The following is a 20,531-nucleotide window of genomic DNA, read 5'->3' on the forward strand; positions in this document are numbered from 1 at the left end:
ATATACATAAATATTTCATTTTATACAGTAGCTGAATTTAAAAGTTAACTGATTTTCAGAGAAATACCTGTTTGTTCTGCTCTTCATCCTTCATGAAGAAACGTAACTGAAATTTTCAGTGCTGAGTATCTTTATGTTCAAAAGCAGTGATAGGAAGCAGTGGTCTCTTCTTCCTGGCCTTTACCAAGCTGTTACTCTTTGTTTTACATGAGCCTTCCTCCCTCTCCTTCTGTAGGATGTTTATCAGAATTCTCACATTAGAGACATTTAAATTGCTTCGAACCATGGCAAACAAATCTCATCAYATGGAAGTACTGTGATAGGATTTTTTTTCATTTCAGTTATATGAACTTTTGCAGTAATTGCATATCTAGATGCATAAGTTTACTCCAACCATGTGAACAGAAATATATCCATCTTACATATTTCTAAATACAAAAAGCCTTGATTATGACAATGAAAACAAGTAGTGTGGGAAAATTTTGGTGTGCATATTTAAGTACATTAACAAGCACAAATAATAATTGCATCCAGACAAGAGAGACCAATTAATTGGTTCAAATCTAAAAAACTAGGTGACTTTCAAAATGAAACAAACTATCCCCCCATTTTTCCTAATGTTGTTGGGTCAGATAAGCTGTAAGAACTAGAAAAGAAACTCATCAAGAATGGATTTTAGAGAACAAATTTACTAAAGATTTTTTTTTCTTTTTCAAATGTTTTGATTTTTCATTTGTCAGTTGAGTTTATAACGATGGAGGAAGAAATCCAATCCCACATTAGCATGTAATACCACTTTGTGAGACTGTGCAAAGTGTTGGGGTAATGCTTCTGTAATATTATAAGCGAAAGGGGGTCTATTTTGGCTCAGACATTAGGGGCCTATATGCTTCTGAGAAAATTCCAGCATTTTATCTCAGTTGCATCCTAGCTGACCTCAAATCTATTATATTTTATACAGATTCAGAACATCTCTCCCCTGTTTCTTCTTGTACGGAATAGTTTTAGTGTAGAATTTGTGTCATTTTAAACAAAACAATCCCTTTATTTTACCCTCAGAAATAAAGCAAATTTTGATAGCTCCCCACCAAAAATCAGGAGAGAGTTCAGACACTAGCTGGATTTGTCCTCCCTAAGGTCTGAATCAAACAGATGTTCTTACTCCTCTAAAGCACCTGGATTCTTAAGTATCAATGACAAAGAAAGCATGAGGAAACTGGAGAGAGGCACAAATTCAGACACCTTTTGTTCAATGCTATTTTTAAAAAAAGTTCTGTACCACACTCATAGCTATTTTCTAAAACTAAATAATTTTTTTAAAGTCAATCCTTACCTAGTAAGACTATGACATTACACCTCCATTTACTAAAGATGTAATGTAATAGTTGTTTACGGATGTTCTAAAGAAAAGATAAACTGTGTCTTTAATTAATTAATTAAATAATAATTAAACCTGTGACTTCTATCTTGTCCTCTGGGAAGGTGAAGCACAACTCATTTTTTTGTAAAATTAATGTCAAATATAAATACCACTAGAATATACTAGAATGGAAAATTAAAAACAAAGAAAATCCCAGTATCATATATACAAGCTATGCACATTCATACATTTAAGCCTAGAAAATTGAAAGTTTAAAATTGCAGTTCTGTTTGACTTAAATATAAAAATCTTAACCCAGCCTTAATGCAAACAAAAGGAATATATATACTTGTTCTTTATATCAGTTGTAACCCTGTCAAATTTAATGGGAACTTGGCCAGACTAACCATTGCAATACACGTTTCCCCAATCTTACAGTCCTAGATGACCTTCTAAATCTCACCTGCAAGTTCGGAAGCAAAATGAAACAAATTTCGTAGCTTAGCATGAAGTGACAACTGCTAGTGAATTTTCAGGCTAAGACATTGAAAAAACAGATACAACTTTTTGTTAAAATTAGTACATTCCAAGTGGGTGGAAGTCAGTAACTAGGAGCCTCTTCTTGTAGCTCTCATTTATGCAAACTCCCTACTGACACAAACAAAGACAGCTGAATCAGGCCCTACATTCCTTCAGACATTGTGTCAGCAAGGGATTGGGTGTCTCTGCCTCTGTTTTCCATCACAGTGTTCCTCTAGCTATGAGATGTTTCAGTTGATAGGGAGTTTCCCCATGATGCAGTTGAAATAATAAAATAGGTAATAGAGACCAGGGATTAGACTCTGAACCCGGCACATTCCGTTTACACGGCCCTTCCTTGGAGGAATTACACTATGATAGCATTGCATATGGCTCTCATATAGAACCGAATAGTAATTTAGGTTGGAAGGGACCCCTGGATGTCATCTGTTCCAGTTCCCCGCGTGGAGCRGAACCGACTTAAACAAGGTTGCTCAAGCCCTGTCCAGCCGACTTCTGCGTATATCCAAGGATGGAGGCTCCACAGCCTCTCTGGGTAGCCTATCCCAATGTCTGAGCGCCCACATGGCGAAGAACTTTTCCTAATATTTTACAGGAATTTCCTTTGTTGCAACTCGTGTCTGGGGCCTCTTATCCTATTGCTGTTCACCACCAAGAAGAGTCAGGCTCTGTCTTATCCATACACCGAAGATGGCAGTAAAGTCCTCCTTAATCTTTGCTCCTAGAATGAGCTCCCACCGCTCAGGATGCACGCTCCAGCCCTTTATCGTTGTGGTGGCCCTCCATCAGACTCTGCCTCGTTTAGGGACATCTTTTTTTTATACTGGGGTGCCCAGAACTGGATACTGGACTGCAGAAGGAGTCTCACAAGTGCCAGTGAGCAGGAAGTCACTTCCCTCAACCCACGGGCCACGGTGCTGGTAATAGAGCCCTGCGTGCAGTTGGTCTTSCTCACTGCAGGGGCACGCTGCTGACTCACGTAGAGTAGCGATTAGTCTCTGGCCAGTGAATAGCTCGTTACAGCTCTGATCTGCACTTTCCCTTGTTCAATAACTTTCCAAAGACTGACCTCATTTCCTCAGGTTTTCTAGATACCAGTAAACTAAGTGAGACAATCTCATCCGAGACTGACTTCTTACTGGGTATAAAAATCTTTTGGGGATTTTCTTTCCTGTCTGTGAAAAGAACAAAAAGTTACTTACTGAGAATCACCAGGAGGGTGTTTTATCAGGCCCATAAACATCATCAGCCAGTCTACATTGCTTCAAACTGCACATCAGATGCAATGTCTCTCTTATACACCACACTGGATAGAACATATTCCGTTTATTTAAGAATGCATACATCTTTAAAATACTGTATCCAGCACATCCAGTACTGTTAATTAGGTATGTTCAGCCCAAAGTCAGTATGAAACTTCTTATCGACTTTAAGATGGTTTTATTATTAGCCCTTTCTCATTTAGGTATTGGCTCTGTTTCTAATAAGTTCATTGTGTCCTACACAAGCAGCTGAAACACAAATAATGCAAATAATCTGACTGCCTTTCTTTATAAGAAAATGCACAAATAATAATTGCAGTTAAGTCAAAAACATACTCATTTTACAAGTAACCAAATGAAGTTAAGCTGTTTGAGTAAGAGAAGTCGCAATAGATTCCAAATAATCAGCCTTACAGCGGGAACATGAAGGGACAAGAGAAAATTCTGTATGTTTTTTTTTTTTTTTTTAACTCTTTTTTCTTCTGTGCAAGTAGGATTGAGATATAGGGATAATTTACAATTTATTACATAGAACACTTGAAACAAGAGTAATTTTTTTACCAATGTTTATACTATGAATTATTCAGTTTACAATTTAAATGAGGAAAGCAATTCATAGATAGAAAAGTCCCTTAGGTTTGGGGTTTGTTGTGTTTTTTGGGGTTTTTTTTTTTTTTTTTTTTTTTTTTTTTTTTTTTTTTTTTTTTTTTTTTTTTTTTTTTTTTAAAGACACTGCCCTTAAAGCAACTTTAACTATTTTCAAATTATCAACACTAGGTCTAGCCAAAGCTGGTATTACTGTGATGAATGGAGCGGAGTTCAGGAGAGGTTGTTTTGCTTTTTGAGTGACAGATTCTGACACTTTAAAAGTTTTAAATAAAAACATTGAAAACATTTTTTAGCTTTGTGCACTCTTCTCCATACCAAAATATATACCACATAACTTCAGATAAATATGAACAGAGGTCAAGCAGAAATGCATTCAGCGGAGAAAGTGTCATCTGACACCAGTAGGGAGAGCCAAAAAAAAAAAAATCACAGACAAGAGATACTTGGGGAAAAAAATCTGTACCTATCCATCTATAAATATATGAATATACAGCAAAGCTGATTATCCCCATTCATGTTCCTCAGTAAAAGAAAGGAAGGCTAATTTTAGGGATGAAAAGTGGATGAGGTAAATAACAAGATTCATGCTGCCCTTTCAAGATAAGGAAATCTAAGAGACTCCAGTCTGGACATATTTTATGATAAACTATTGGGAAAACAACAGAATTTCCCTGGTGTGGAGAAACTTCCTTTGGCACTTCAAGCTCTGTCCAAAGCCTGAGATCAGGGTTTTTTCTTCATTTATTTCAGTGGACTTTAGAACATGCCCCGATTTCAGTGCAGTGAATACTCTTCCATGCAGTTAAGCTAAGCTACAGCAGTGGAGTTTCTGAAAACAACATCATAGACTCTGATGCATTAAGGAGAACTGCCAAAAAAAACAAACAAACAAACAAACAAAAAAAAAACCTTCCATAGAATTACTTAAGTCTTTCCTCCTTTTCAAAATCCAGTCCTCTCCACTCTTTAATTCATACATAAGAATCTTTACCTACCTACCTTGCTGAGCTTTCGCCACAAAAACAAAATGGCAACGAGTCTATGAAGCCTTGCTGACTAAGTATGCACAGCCCTCTATTGCGGAAAAACAAAGAAAACTCAGCAACATTACTTAAAACACAGAACTAACACTTGCTGAGTTTACTCCAATTCATTAAGAAAAAAAAATCTTCAGAATTCACGTGTCATGCTTTACTACACATTCAACAGTGACAAATTTAGAGTTGTGTTATAAAAACCATTGCACCACTTGTCAGTACCTGTGTGTCAGATCCTTGATGTGTGTATATGCTGAAAATGATCTTTTCACATGGAATCCTGGAAAAGCACACTTTTCTATACTACAGCATGTTAGAACTGCAGTCATTTCTTTCTTTTTTACCCCCTTCCCCCCCCCCAAGCACGATACCATAAAGGTAAGCTGATTTAAGCAGTCCTGGTAGCAACTTACACTATTTTGGCTGGTTTGTTTCACAAGCTCTCCTTCTCCCTCCTCCAGTCAAAAACTATATAATACTACTAGTTGTTGGAGAAAAAGAAAGAAATATAAACAAACATCAATGTACTTTTAAGAAAACATTATAATTTATGGTACTGGCCAAATCCCTTAATAAGGAAAAGGTTTGCCCTGTGCATAACCAAGTCACATTCTGGAGAAGAGAGCTCTTCTAACATGTTTGGAACTAAATTCTGCATTCTGCTGATCTGTGATACAAAGACCAGGGGACAGAAAGAGGATCTGAAGAGCTCTTCCATCTATGCAGAAGGCAGGTGGGATCTAGCCCAGGAAGGTGCTGGGAAGATTAACACACAACAGTGTTAATCTGCAAATCCCAGCTACAAAACCATCCAAGTCTGCATTGTTCAACTCGCTCCTGAGCTATCAACAAGTAGCCTTCTTCCAAGAAAAGGCTGGCTGACAGCTGTCAGGTGTGTACATTGCTGTCCTTCAGATGATCAGCAAAATGTATTCCACAATTGCCAGCACTTTTGCAAGAAAGCAGTCAACAGACATTGTGGTGATTTGATTTATGGGGTTTTTCATGTTACAGAAGCTCTGAGCAAGCCCAGATGGGACTGTGGCTTCAATACACTATACCGACAGCACAGGAAGAAAGCTCCAGACTATTAGGCATTTGGCTTTCAACACCAGGTCTAGGCAAAATGGAGCAGTGCTGGAGAGACACTTGCAGCTGACAGCAAAGTAGAAATGTATGCAGTAAGGAGTCCAACTGGGTCATCTCTAGGATGACTCCAGGAATTAAATCTTTTACCATAACTAGATCTTACAGCTTTTGGACATGAACATTTGCATGATTATTTTTAAGTCCTGCTTCCTTTGTCCACATCGTGTTTTTTTTTTCCTCCCTAGTGCTATAACCTTTTAGCAAAAATTTCTCATCAGCTATAGCACTGCCTCTGGTAGTAACAACAGTGAGCTTCCTAACAGAAGTGAAGTCTGGCATCTAGCAGTATTTTAAAGGACTATGTTACATGCAGCAGTCCACAGGAAGGGCTTTACATAATCATAGGTTCCTTTCTCCTCTTTCAGTATTGCTAACATGAGCTGAAGGAATGGCAGTAGGTCATTCCTCACTTTTTTTTTTTCTGTCTAAATTTAAGATTGGCTGAAGATACACTCCAAAGGTAGAAAGTGCGTTGACCTGAAAGAGAGAAGCTGTAAGAATCTGGTAGGAACTCTCACTAAATCTAAGTCTGCACAGCAGCTAAGTAAAAGGATCCTGCCTTAACTCATATATACCAAAGAGTTGTTCTGAGTCTAGATAAAACCCTACTAAACTACTACAGAGATGCAACAAGCAGGGCTACAGGGCTCATGAGCTATTGGGATCTATTCAGTCACCTTCTCTGACAGTGAACTGCCTCACTACTTCTACTGCCTCACAGTGTTTCAGTAAGTTTTCTCTGCTTTGAAGTCCTCAGGTAATGGAGTTTGAATACCATACTCTACAAAGTTCCTCCTTCTTCTAAGCACAGAACTTCAAAAGTCATACTTTTACTCACACATTAAGCTGCAGATCTCAAATAACTGTTTGCTTCTGGGAGCAGAGCACTGGAGCATATGCACGCCTGAAATTGCAATGTTATGGGACTCCTGCATGGACTGGATGCAGAGAGCTAACAAACTGAACTTGCAGAGAAGAGTAAGAGTGACATAACCAAAAGAAGCAAAGAAACTTGTCAACAATGTAAAGCTGGGACTGCCCCCTCTGCAGGATTGCCAGGCACTAGACTGGATGCCCTGAGCAGCTGTGGATCCCTCCCTACCCAGGCCTGCACAATCCTATGGGCAAGGCCTGCCACTCATTTAAGGGAATAAAAAAACCATCTACCCCACCTGCCTGCTTGTGCACTTCTCCCAGATGTATGGATTGCTTTATTTCACATTACATCTCATACCTGCTTTCTACATGTGTATTTGTGAACAATTTATATTCTGACTGTTGACACCATCAAAAAAAAAAAAAGTAGAACAAGTACAAGAAAAAAGTAGAACAAGTTAAACTCCCTGGCTGATGTATCGGTCATAACTTCCCACAGGGACTTCTCAGACATCCAAAATGATAAACAGAGGAAAAGACTCTACTGGCTCAGCTCATGTTTATTAGAAATATCTGTTAATGACCTAAAGGGAACAATCTTGAGAAACATAGGAAATAATAACCAATAGCTGGTGAAACTATAACATGCATAGCTGACACAGGCAAAGAATCTCTTATAAGAGCAGTGCAGGAAGACAGAAATTATATTTTATGAAGAATTTTACTTTTAATGTTTGGTTTCCTTCCAGTTTGGAAGAAAACAGATATCTAAGTCCCACACACACACACCAAAAAAAAAGAGAGAGAAAAAAAACCCCTAGGTTTTGAACTACTAAACTGTTTCTTTTCAATTTTGACTTTTTAAAGTTGCAAGAGTCTACAAATGAGGACTCCTTTTAAAACAGAAGATTCCACTCAAGTAGTACTCAAGTGTTTCTATTCTGGAACAGTTTCCAAGTTTCTTCCATAACTAAATACAAAGAGCAATACAATTTTGCAAAGCATTGACAGAACCGTATTTTCAAACAGAAAATTATCATCAAAATGGTCTTTGATTTGMTATCCTTCCCCCCCTCCCCTTTTCTCCCAAACAATAGTCCAAGGCATTCTAAAAGAAAACAGAAAAGCTAAGAATAGGTAGTTTGARAAGAGCAGCTAGCTTCTGAAAAGTGAATCATCCATATATGTTAAGGTACACTCTCCAAGCAGAGAAAGAAGAAAGAGACAAGCATCTTGTGAAGTACCTTACCCTTTCCTAGAATAATATGTTAATAAATCATCTCAAAAGCATTCAAAATATGGACTCCAAGATTCAAAGAAAAAATTGGCCAAGTTAATAGTTACCCATTAACTATTGCTGTGGTAAGCCTGTGCTGCACTCCTATATCGCTTAGGTTACATCAGCAGCTCAAGAAAGGAGACAGTGGACTACTGGAAAATTAGAAGTTTCCATTCTGATCCCATAGGTTCTCATCTGTTTACCAGCTAGCGGAAGCTACATCCTGCACAGAATGACCTAACTGGCAAGCTTAAAGCATCATCCAGCTATTCAAGAGTCTCCAGATGTCTCACAATTTGCACGGGCCCAAACAGTGTTAGGCATGAACCAAAACTGGCATGTCCCACAGTATAAAAGTACTGCGTTGCAAATGTAACTAGGTTTCACTAATGTTTCTATAGCCTTCACTGCAGTTTGTCACTAACACAGCTGCACTGGAACAGATTTGAAGGTACAGAGCGTAAAGGTTTAATACACAGCTCTAACATTCTTCTATAGAAGTTGATTTATGTATGCATCTTTCTACAGATGTGGCTGCAGTTTGTTCTATAACTAAAAATCAACATATACAAAACAGTTACACTGGCAAGAATCCCAGTTACTACAAACTAGTTTGTCTACAGAAAGAAAAGACGAGAAGGAAGGGAAACTATCAGCTGACTTTGGTTTTTTAAAGAACCTTGATACACCATCCTTAAATCTATTGAGAAGTATTATATAAAAGTACATATCGTACAAGACCACTAGAGGGGAGTGAAGTAACTTAAAACTGACTATTTCTTCTCTACTCTATTTGGCTGTACAAATTGCTTTTGTACATGTTAATTAACAGCTATAGTAAAGCCAGAGTATTAAAGAATTGCATTTGCTTAACATTCTAAAGCAGAGTTGATTAGATAATTACTGTATTTCTGTACCATTGTCCCTTCTCACTAGGCTGCAGGCTGACAGGGAACATTCGTCATTTGGATGAAGCCAGAACCCCAGAGATGGCATTCAGCCAGAACATTTGGCAATACAAATGAATTTCTTTACTTGTATTCAAATTTACAAAGAAGCATCATTACATGATGGAAGCAGACTCATTTTAGCAAGTGTTAAAAAGGGACAGGACTTAGAGATTGACTTGCTTGGTAGGTAAGCATACACAGGAACTAAGGAAACAAGAACTTTGCTGCTCACATGTATCACTGCTCAGGTCTACCAGCAGGGAAGTATTTGCCCAAGCAACAAAAACAGAGAGAAAAGCATGGTTAATTTGGAAGTGTGAAGTACTCTGCATCAGAATTTTGGGAGAAATCTCACTACAGCTGCAAGTAATGTGCTCCTGTATCACTGCCAGGTTAGCATCGTCTCCATTGTAACCCATCTACACAGTGGGAGACAAGACCATGCAATGAATCTGCACAAAAGAGCAAATGTTTAAAATAAATTTCAATGGGAAATCTTACCAACTCCCACAGAACAAAGGGAAACATGAGAACAGAGTTCCAACAGCAAAAGAATAGTTTTGACAGCAAGTTTTAAAGATGAATGACTAATAATATGTATGTATATGTGACTATGTATCTCAATACTTCTGGAGAGTATGTCTGGGGAGTATACCCMGCTTGAGATTTTATGAGAAAAAGAACATTATACAGTAAGTAGACCTTCCAACTTCAATGGAAAGTACCAACTCAAAAGTATAATAAGAGATAGTCCAGCAGATGGGGGGTAATATGAAATTCTAATGGTGTTAAGGAAAGCCAAAGAACACAAGCCAGAATTCTCCATAACTGCATATCCACAAATTACACTTAGTGAACTTGGATTTAACAGCACCAATTTTGAAAGACTTTCACAATGATAGGTNAAAAAAAAAAAAAAAAAAAAAAAAAAAAAAAAAAAAAAAAAAAGAGAGAGAGAGAGAGAGAGAGAAAGAAAAATAGCAGTTCTACAGAAAAATTGACAACCATAAATCAGTCTGAAAGCTATCAAGTATGGAAGGGTCATGACTGGTTAACTCTTTTTTTCCATTTACTATTTCCTATCCTCTGGACTCTTTCCACATCTGCATGGAACAGACCTATACATCCTAAAACCTGACTTTTTACAGAAAGATTGAAAGAAGTGGTGCTATTTAGGTGAAAGAAAAGTGAGGAGAAACACAGTAGTTACTGAGCATGTAACATGCTGACAGACAAAGGAAACAATCTCTCTTGCATGTCATCAGTCCATTGGATAAGTAGTAATGGGCTTAAATTAGAGCAAAAGGGTTCAGGTAAGACGTTAAAAGAATGGGGACACAGCCTTCCAGCACTGAGGATTACAAGCTACTGGAAGGAATTTGTTTGGGCAGTTGTAAAGTTTCCAGTATCAGAACTATTTCAGAACACAATGGACAAACACCTGTTAGGACCAACATCAGTGTAGCCAATTCTGTCTTGTACCAGGTAAAAAGAGTGGATAACCTTTTTCGAAAATTAAAAGGTAGAGAAGACTTACCTATGCCATGTAAATTTTAACTTCAGGAGGAAGAGAAGGCAACCAGCTCACTAGAGTGCTTGCAAACTGCTGCTGAAGCTAGGCTTGAGCCAGATCTAAGCCTCAAATCATACATGAGTAAGGCTAAAACAAGAGGTTGAGAGAAAGGTCACCAAGAAATCAGGAGTCAGATAATACCAGAAAGGATACCTGTGTCACTCTGGAGAAGAAATTCAAAATACTCCTCCAACTTTTTTCAGAGAAGGGGTAATCAATGGATGTTGGAAGGAATAATCAATAAATCTTAAAACCAGATGAAGTTCAAGGAAAGAAGACAACTTCAAGCAAAGTAAAAGGCAAAGAGAGGCCAAGATTAACCAAAAAAGAAGAAAATGAAGAGGTTAAGTGCAAAGTCAAAGAAAAGAAAATAGGCCAGTATAAAGGTAAAGGGAATAGCAATTTTTTTTTTTTAAAAAAAAAAGCACAAACAAAACCCACAAAGGGATAGACCAGACTAGAACAGAGGACAAATCAAAGAAAAGTAAAAGCACAGAAAAGTCATCAAATATAAAGAAAAGGTAATGTGGTAGTTAAAGCATTAGCCAAAGAYTTAAAAGGTCTGTTTTTAATTCCCTGTTCAGGTTTCCTAACTTCCTGAACAAGCTACTTAACCTCTCTGGGCCTCAGTTCCCACTCTTACAACCAGTCTTGTGCACTTTCCCTCCTCACAAGGATCTCAAACATTTACATACATTAGGATGGTGAGGCTCTGACATAATGTTAACAGCATTGTTACTTCAAATCCTTTTGCTTAGTTTCCTTCCATCCTGCACATAACAGAAGAATAAGCTCAGTTTATTGACAGTGATAATACGCAGAAAGAAAAGGGTGCTCAGAATTAGAAGACAGTGTTTCTGAAAAGAARAAATATTAACACTGAAAGCCTAAAACATTGTCTCCTACCACAGTAAGTTGTGGTTTGGGAAAAAGCATGTGCCTACTAAAAATAAAGGAGGTGGATGATTACATGTTGCTTAAGCTAGATATATTATGAAGTTTCTCCATTAATGGAGAAGCTGGGTGTTGCTCTAACATAACAGAATGTCACTATTTCATTCTATTGGAAAGAGGAGGCCACTGAAGATACATAAGCTAGAATGATAGACACCAAAAATAAGTTATCTCAAAACATGTATCAGTTAAGGACAAATCCAGTGCATTCCTGCTACATACATTGCACACAAGTAACTTACGTACATTTAACTATATAAAAGACATTTTCAAGTTCTATATAAATTGTATGTTAAAGTAATAACCTAGAGTTACCTCCTTAACACAGTGTGATACATCTTGGAAACAGCTACTCTTRTATTGATATTTTAGTGTGGAATAGTGACATAGTCTCAGAAAAAAAGGTTGTTCTAGGCAGAAGTGTGCATATATACTGCACCTGCAAGATGAATCAGCTAAAGCACAGAGAACAGATAAATCTCTACCATAGGAAAAAAWATCATTGCACACTGCTACTCCTTTTTTTTTTTTTTGAGGGGGGTAGAGTTAAACAAAGGTTAAGCTAAATAGCACTAAACTGCAACATCACTAGGGAGAACTAGGTAACTGGCTATTATAGCATAAACACAGTATTAAAACAAGCAACCATCTGAATCAAAAAGACCTAACAGTAGGTGATGAATTCTTGAATAAAACAGGTAAGTTTTCAGAAGTATAGCCCAATGGGTGAAAATGTACAGCAAACTTAYTTAAGATATTCATTTAGTAGCTGTTACAATCTTGGCTCAACTGTACTAGTCCAACCACATATATTGCAACACCACATCCCCCATTCCTACTGGTGTCAGCTGGCCAGTTTTGGGAGTTGCCACCCTTATGTTAGCCTGCTGTTGCTTCATTCTTTCCTACTGACGTTACAAGAATGAGGGCTGAGGAATGCTTTTGACTAGGAGCTGTTGATTCTTGGGCTAAATATTTCCTTTTTCCTCAAACTTTTACTCACCAGGGAATGCCTGCTGCTGTTTGGGTCTGGATCTTCTCTTCAGGCCTTTGCAGTTGATTATCATTAAGGAAAATAGAATCCCCTCAGCAGCTCTCTGGAGCTGTTGGTGTAGTAACATAGAATTAGGTGAGCAAGGATTTAACTGCATCTTTACCCACATATACATTTCCACATACGATACAACTTTGGTCACTGATACTGTCTTGTACTGTGATATGATATACACTAAAACAGCAACCTAAATATTCCTACTTTTACTAGCTGTGATTGGAAAGGTTTTTTGCCTTGCCTCTTTTGCCTGTCTGCCTGATATATTCTTCCTGTCACATAAAGAGAGAGGAAAGCCATACAAACGAGAACCTTTTCCCAAGCCAGGCTCTGAAATTTGCTGAAGAGACTTGCCCTCGTTACCTTACCGCTGCTGTGATCTGCTGCAGCCTTCGCTTTCTCCAGTGTGCACAGGAACAAGCAAGATCCATTTGCTTCAGTGGAAGACATCAGCTTCTAAACCAAGAATCTGAAAATTGGCAGCTGTCCAAAGATTATCGTGATTATGATCATTAAGTATTTCATTCTGCACTAAAGTCAATGAGTTTTTAAGTGTAGGAAGTTTTTTAAAAGCTAGAAACTACAATATGTAACAAAAAAAAACATTGAATGAGATGACATAAAACGCAAGCACTCCAAAAAGTTTCAAAAGGATTTTGAAAGCAGTTTTCATATATGCACTAAACTTGGCATTTTGGGGAGCAGCTACAAATAAGATATTAACTCCATCTCAGGTGAATGATAACATAGAAAAAACACAATCATACATGCTGCATTGAAACACTGGGCAAAATTCTYACTACAGCTGCTTGTAAGATGGGTCCTTGACTACTCTAGCTGAATACTGTCATGTCCTTCAGAACAGTTGCATATTTACTTCTATGGACACGGGCTTTGTCCACCTTAGGAAGGTCTCTGGATTAAGTCAAGGAATAAATTTATCTGATATACTGTTTAAAAAAAGAARAAGGAAATAAAAAAGAAAGCAAGTTGTGCAAGCACCTCTTATACTGGAATAAACATACTTTTTTAAGCTCAGGCAATTTGGGAAAACATTTAAGCTAACCAAAAAAGCCACTCTTACATTAAAGGAAAAAAATAAGTATCCATGTGGGGTTTAGAGTGGGATAACTAGTAAAAACTTTCCCCTACAGACAAGGCCACAGTTATTTCCTTAGCTAAGAGCTTGGAATTTGGCCCCTGAACTTAACCACTGTCCATGTTTGTTTAGGCACAAGAGGTCTCTTGTGGCCTGATCTTGTTCCCACTGAAGATGACAAATCCCACCTTCACTGAGGAGGAAGTGGGATTGGATTTATGGGTAACACTAAGGGCCACCAAGAAATTCAGATTCCTCTCATTAGACCTCCTGACAAAGCTTCAAGTCACAAATCAGTCTTGTGTACCAGATGTAATGCATTCTGCTTTGCCAATTGGCCTGAAAGATAAAACAGGCAATTTTTTTTWAAAAAAGGAAGTTAACTATGTTTTGCTCTTGAATCTTACACTATTTTCCTTGTAAAAATGAAGGAAGATCTCAGATTAGACTGTAYTGTTCAAATCTGAAAGACCAAATGAGCATCCTTATTGTAGTTAAGGGGTAGAGTAGTTAAGAGGTTCTATCTCTCTGAAGGCAGGGGCAGGGAGTTGTTGGTTTGTTCCTACAAAATAATGGGGGGGGGGGAAGCTTTTTGTTTACATATTCTGTATTAATGTTCATGTGACTTGCTGGGCCATAACCACATTATTAGTGGCAGTAAGTATTATTTAATCACATTATGTAAACAAAAGTGAAAGAGCCAATAAAGCCAGAAGCAGAACTCCTGCCTTCACAAAAGTATCCCTAGAAATGAAATGTAATGCCAAAAGCAAGGGTGTGGGGGGGGAAAACACATCCCCATGGATACAGGCAAAAGTCTAAATGGCATTTCACAGTTCCCTACAAAACACGAGCAGGCCTTTAAATAGAAGCATCAAGGTAAGCATCAAGAGAAACATGACTGCATCTTCTTTAAAAATGATAGTTTTTGCTATTAAGAAACATCTGCAAAACATGGTTATTCTAAATTAAACCTTCTTCCTCTCAGTATGAGCTATTTTTTCTGTACCCAAGGGAAGACATACTTGAAATTCGATCATTTAATAAAAATAWGCAATATTTATGCTTTTATTACAGGTATGCACAGAGGCTTAAAGGGGGTCTTTCAAAATGGACATTTCAAACAAACCCTAAAAGATCTCTCATACTGAGCTCTGGAGTTTTCATAACCATTTTAAAAGATCACCACAAGTTACAGTACCTTTGTTTTATATAAATAAAAATTGCACTGCAAGCTAAACTTAAAATATAAAAATAGATTCTATTTAATAAACATATACAATATAAACTACAAAARTCAAGACAAAGTAAACAGAAGTCTCCATTAATATTAATTTTATAGCATTTCTTCAGGTAACAGTCTCAAATTGTGTAACATTGATCAGGTTTTCCCCATTCCTCAAGCTTTTATTTAAATATATTATTTCATCTCACACACACACAAAACTGGGAACTGCTGATATCAGTTCAAGTTAGAAAGTGGGCTATCAAAACCACTATCTTCTTGAAAAGATTGGGGAACCTGCACCATTTTTTTCAAATATTGGTTGCAGCATTTTCCTRCATTTGAATTTGGTGATGCACTGAGTTGTGTGACAGCAGGATTTGATTTGTCCGAGTTCAGGAATGCAGTATGCTCTAGGTTCACTTTCAGATGGTCTTTACTGTAAACTTTTATGCTGTTTTTTGTGCCAAGAATCTTGTCATGAGTAGGTTTTTTCTCAGAAGTACTAGCATTTTCATCTGCAGAGGAGAGTGACTTGATGTGAGGAAACTCTTCACAATACACAATCTGTGCTTGGTCATTAGTACCAGCTTTTTGTTCAGGATACAGCAAAGACATGTTGCCACTATCCAGGTGCAGACTTCCATTCACAGAACTCCATTCACTGCAGCTTCTTTCATCCTTTTCTGGAGTTCCTTGAACATCAAAATCTTGAGTTCTTTCAGATGTGGTCTTCCGGTTTCCACACAGCTGGTTACATTTATCTTCTTTCAAGACTGTTCTTTCACTTTGGCTCTCAAGCATGCAATGAGTTGGCCCAGGGATAGCAAGGCCGTTCATACGGCTGGATGTATGTTTAGTTCCTAGCTTTACTCGAGAAGTAGATGGAGGGGTACTCTGATTTGCTATATTGCTAGCTGCACACAACAGTCCTTTGTCTGCATTTACGATGGGGCTGTATTTTTCTCTTCTTCCATCTTCATTTGGATAAAACTCTGACAAAACATCTCTTGAAGTAACATGTAGGTTTTTAGAATTATTCCCATTGTGGAAACCTGGGGTCACTCCTTCACGAAGCACATATTGTGTTTCAGTCTGCACTGCATCAAACTGCTCTCTCAAGTCATGCGGTACACATTTCTGAACAACTTTATCATTGGCTTTTTGGGTAGTACTTTCAGCACATGATCTGCTTTCCATATGGTTTGGCCTAGTTTGAAGCATGAAATCTCTTTTTGAGTGCTCAACTCCAGTTGGCAGATCAGAATTTAATAGCAGAGCTACAAGAGAAGGGAAGGAAACTGATTAATTGAAGGAAACAACGCTGGAAGAAAAATCACTTTTTATAAAGAATTGTCAGTATTAGCACTATCAAAATAAGCAGCTCATGTCTACATTTCTGTTGGCAAGCTTAAAAAACTTATTTCACTGCCCATCTGTATTTTCAGTACTATATGCACTAAACCTTTAGGACAAGTAAGAGAACTATCTAATCCAACATACCTGAGTGGGTAGCTTTGCTTTGGGGTATGTGTCGAACAGGCGTTTCAAGGACTTTAGCCATTGTAGCGAGCTTGCTGGCAGCATTCATTATTTTCTTTTCAGCTCTGCCGAGAATCACAGAACATTAAAAGTTTAGKTTAAGGTTAATTAGTTTTTCCTATGTCATTTCAGCTAAAGCCATCAATAACTTTAACAGTAGAATGCACAGACTTTCTAYGTCAACCACCATTTATCAACAGATCTATACTACAGAAAAAAAAGCAGAATTTGTTGTTTTCTCTAGTCCTTTGTTTTTAGACAAAAGCCTACATACCATAAAGGACGTTTCTAGTGTTCACTCTTAAATGCCCATTGTCCAAAATACCGTCCTTAAAATCAATTTCTATTATATGGAAATAGATAAGGCTTACAAGATTCTACCTTGGAATATTATACAAATCACTAGAAAATTGCTAAGTTTAAAGCATTGCACATATAGAGGTGTTTCTTAATACAGACTGTTAAACAGGCATTAAAAAAAAATACAAGTGATCAGCTGCCATATACACATTCCAGAAAAAGATTTGTTAACAATCCAAAACCAGCCCTGCTTCTTCAATTGAGGCTCAGAAAGGTCAGACTACTTTGACAAGCCTTCCAGCAAGACCAGAGGAAACCAAAAACAAAACTAGAAGTATTTTAGTCGTCTTAGTGCTTCACACGAACAGTGAAGAACAAATAAATTTTTACTATCTCAACCTTAAAAGATCACCTTTAAACTAGTAAAAATTAAGATGTACAACAGTTGCAAAATGCTAGTGCTGKTTTTTTTCCTTTTTCTTCTTCTTCCAACCTTGCATTTTACTTGAAGGAAATATTAAAGGAGAGTCAAAGAACCCTAGATAGTATATTAGACTACTCAAGTTCTCAGTCATAAAACTCACTGGGAATCTCATGCTGGAATACCAAAGCAGGCCAGTAAGACTTCAGGTTAGACGTGGTTTGCTCCAAGATGGGCTGCACCACAACTGGACAAACTCAACACTAAACTAGAAGTTTACTGCACTTCTTTCAAAAGCCATACTAATTCCCAGAYAAACATAACTGAACTTACCCTTCGTGTTTCCCATTATCAGTAAGAAGCTGCTGAAGGCACGTCAAATAGTACTTGCGCATTTTCCGAGCAGTTTCTTGGCGCTCTCTTAAAACCTCCGCTTTAATCATTTCAGCTGCTCTCTCCTTACTTTCACGGATATAACAAAGCATATCACCTAAGCAAATACACTTCATTAGTACTGACTCCCTAAAGGGAAAAAGGAACTGGGACTGTCTAGCAGACTTAGAGCAAGGCAGCAAGGGCCCAGATTTACCAGCCAACATTCCTCTCAAATCCCTGCACCTCGCGTTGCCTATTGGCTAAATGCTGTGCAGGACGCAGAGCCAGCCGGTTAAGTTCTTGTTTAACGTTTCATATTGGCTGCCACTGGCTCCTCAGCAGCGTTTAGCCAATAGCCAACACTAAGCACAGGGATTTGAGAGGAATGTTAGTAAATCTGGGTCCAGGAATTCTTTGATGGCAGTATAGTTGGTAYTTGGGGACCTGCTGCTGTCAAGTAAGACCTAGCAGACTTAGTCCCCTTTCTCTGCCAAAAGGCTGACTAAGGCCCAGAAGGCCCAGAACACAGGATATAGTACAAGAGTAAAAATAGGTTTCCACAAAACAAGCTAAAGGAGTAGGTARATTGTTAGAGAAACAAGATTAGTTCACAAAATAGATTTTACCATTTAAAAATATACAATATTGTACAAAGTAAGGATAGTGTAACATGGCTTAAACCATCACACTAAGCCTTGTACAAGACAATTCCATTTCTCACATTTACTCTAAGAACACAAATGTAATTCCTGTATGACTTTGCTGTCAGATTCCTGCGTGATTTRGCCAAAGGAGGAAGAACTAACAAAGGAAATTATTTTGCTCTCCTAGCCTTTTATACTTTAATACTTACTCTTAATCTTGCTCACAGCTTTAATGTACTGAACACGCATTTCCTCCAGCCCTTTTACAGTATCACAGGATGTACAAGGTTTTGAGATGGCACCCTCTGACAGTGACCTGGAGAAGCACACAAATTAAACAGCACAAGAAAGGCAGCTTGTCTTATGAAAAATTAGATTTTTTTTTTTTTTTTTTATACCTTGGCGGTGTTCTCAGGTCTTTGAGTTTAATCTTCAACTCAGAGTTTTCTGCAACTAGAGCCTCTAGAGCCTTCTCGTTTTCTATTAAAAAAAAAGTCATGAACCATAATTCATTGTACTTCTCTAAATTCAAGTAGACTTCAACATAAGTTACTACATAGTAACTGCTATCTCTGGTGTAAGAATATAATATTACAAAGCATCAACAGCATATGCACAGCTGTTAGTGACAAGCATTAACAAATTGATCAGAACTCAATCCAGTGAAATCTGAATACAAAACCATCTAATAGAGTAAGTAATCCTAAAGCCTTTATATGCCATGACTGAGCCTGAGCTGGAGGTGAAACTTCACATATATCAGATGGGCATATAGAAACGGTGGGAGAAAATAATGAGGGTTGTTTTGACAAATGTTAGAAAAGAATGATTAGTTTGTGGGTTAGCAACCATAGCTTCTTTGGGATGGAAAAAGCTAAAATGTTTGTTTCTTAATCATCACAAACTGATATTACAGAAAAAGGACTTTCATGCTGAATTGTGCTCAGTGCTTCTAAAACCATTTAAATATTATGAGTCAGCARAGAATGAGCAAACAGTGAAGCTGACAAAAGGCCTCCAAAAGCTTTGGGCTTTGAGCCGACACCAAAGTTTGTTGATCATGAAGTACAGACAGCATACTAACACCACCGTGTTGTTTTCTGAAGTGGAAGTTAAAGATCCTGAAAATCCATTTACAAGCCATTTAATGTGATCTAAGAAAATGGTTATTTCTGAAAAGGGCATAGGTAATTACCGTAACTTGAAGAAGTGATAGACAAACTTTGATACAACTATGAAATCTACAGTTTATTATTAGGGAAAAAAAGCAGCATGAACTGGTGTCAGTTCCCACCTATCCTTGATCATATATGCTTGCTGGAGATACTACTAATGCATCCAGTCACAGAAATTCTTATATGAATATAAAAGGAGAAGGAGGAAAAAAAAAAGCAACACCACGAAGAGCGGTATGCTTTATCAAAACAGAGTCTCTTTGCAGAAAAAAATCAGAGCTTTCACGGACAGAATATAGAAAAGATAAAGGATAGAGCCCTGGAAAAGACAGATAAATTTTGCTTTTTTCTCTAGGAAGATGTATGAAAAAAAACAAAAAGCAAGGAACAAATACAGAATGAAGCAACTCAACAGCTCAAGTTTGGAAAAAGCTTTCAAGAATTCTCATTTGTGGTTTTCATCTCATTTTTAACATTTGACAGATGTATCCCTGATGTTCTCAGTGACAGCAGTAGCCTTGTTTTCATCAGCAGATCTCTTACTATCCTTCAATTTTTCATTGGTGCTCAAGAAAGTTTACAAGTTACATGGTTTTGGACAAAAATTTCAGAGGGTAATATTTTGCAGATCTGGATAATTTACCCACCTGGCCTTGTTCATACAAGTCCGCTAGCTGGCAAGAATGACTTCCTTACAACATACAGCTTTTACTGCTCCTTGCTGACCATAAAATTTATTAGAGCAGGCAATTGAGAATTTTCATATTACCAAAAAAAAAAAAACCCCACACCACAAACCAGTCTGTGGCACATGGTGTACTTAGTCGCTTGGTATAACCTACTACTTGGCATCTACTCTAAGTTGACCATTTGCCACACGTTTAGTGTCCATGATTATCTTCCACCAAGACAAGCCCAAGCAAAAAAAACATGGCAGGGAGAATKATGCTCTTATTCAAATTGCCAGCATGTTTTTCTTCAGAGAGAAAGTCATCCTCTTTGTTCTAATGATGAAAACAAAGACATCTACCAACTTAAATACAGGAGTAAAAGAGTTCCTCAGATACCAACTGAATTTACCATGTGGCACAGGGTTCCTTTTATATCTCA

At 37.6% G+C, this 20,531-nt stretch overlaps 1 protein-coding gene across 2 annotated transcripts in view; it reads right to left on the reverse strand.

The window, feature by feature from the left end:
• Positions 1-15,063: 15,063 nt before the first annotated feature.
• CEP152 (centrosomal protein 152) overlaps positions 15,064-20,531 on the reverse strand; it is a 34,179-nt gene continuing 28,711 nt past the window's right edge. For both annotated transcript variants that reach the window (XM_085303421.1, XM_085303422.1), the window contains 5 exons: positions 18,645-18,726; positions 18,456-18,562; positions 17,561-17,717; positions 16,468-16,571; positions 15,064-16,244 (listed from right to left, as the gene is read on the reverse strand). In XM_085303421.1, the coding sequence (XP_085159547.1) occupies positions 15,202-16,244; positions 16,468-16,571; positions 17,561-17,717; positions 18,456-18,562; positions 18,645-18,726 (1,493 nt within the window). In that variant the 3' untranslated portion in view covers positions 15,064-15,201. The remainder of the gene's footprint in view (positions 16,245-16,467; positions 16,572-17,560; positions 17,718-18,455; positions 18,563-18,644; positions 18,727-20,531) is intronic.

Source organism: Rhea americana, unplaced genomic scaffold (genome assembly GCF_003343005.1).
Source record: "Rhea americana isolate MKP2758 unplaced genomic scaffold, rheAme1 scaffold_2, whole genome shotgun sequence".
Lineage (NCBI taxonomy): Eukaryota > Metazoa > Chordata > Aves > Rheiformes > Rheidae > Rhea > Rhea americana.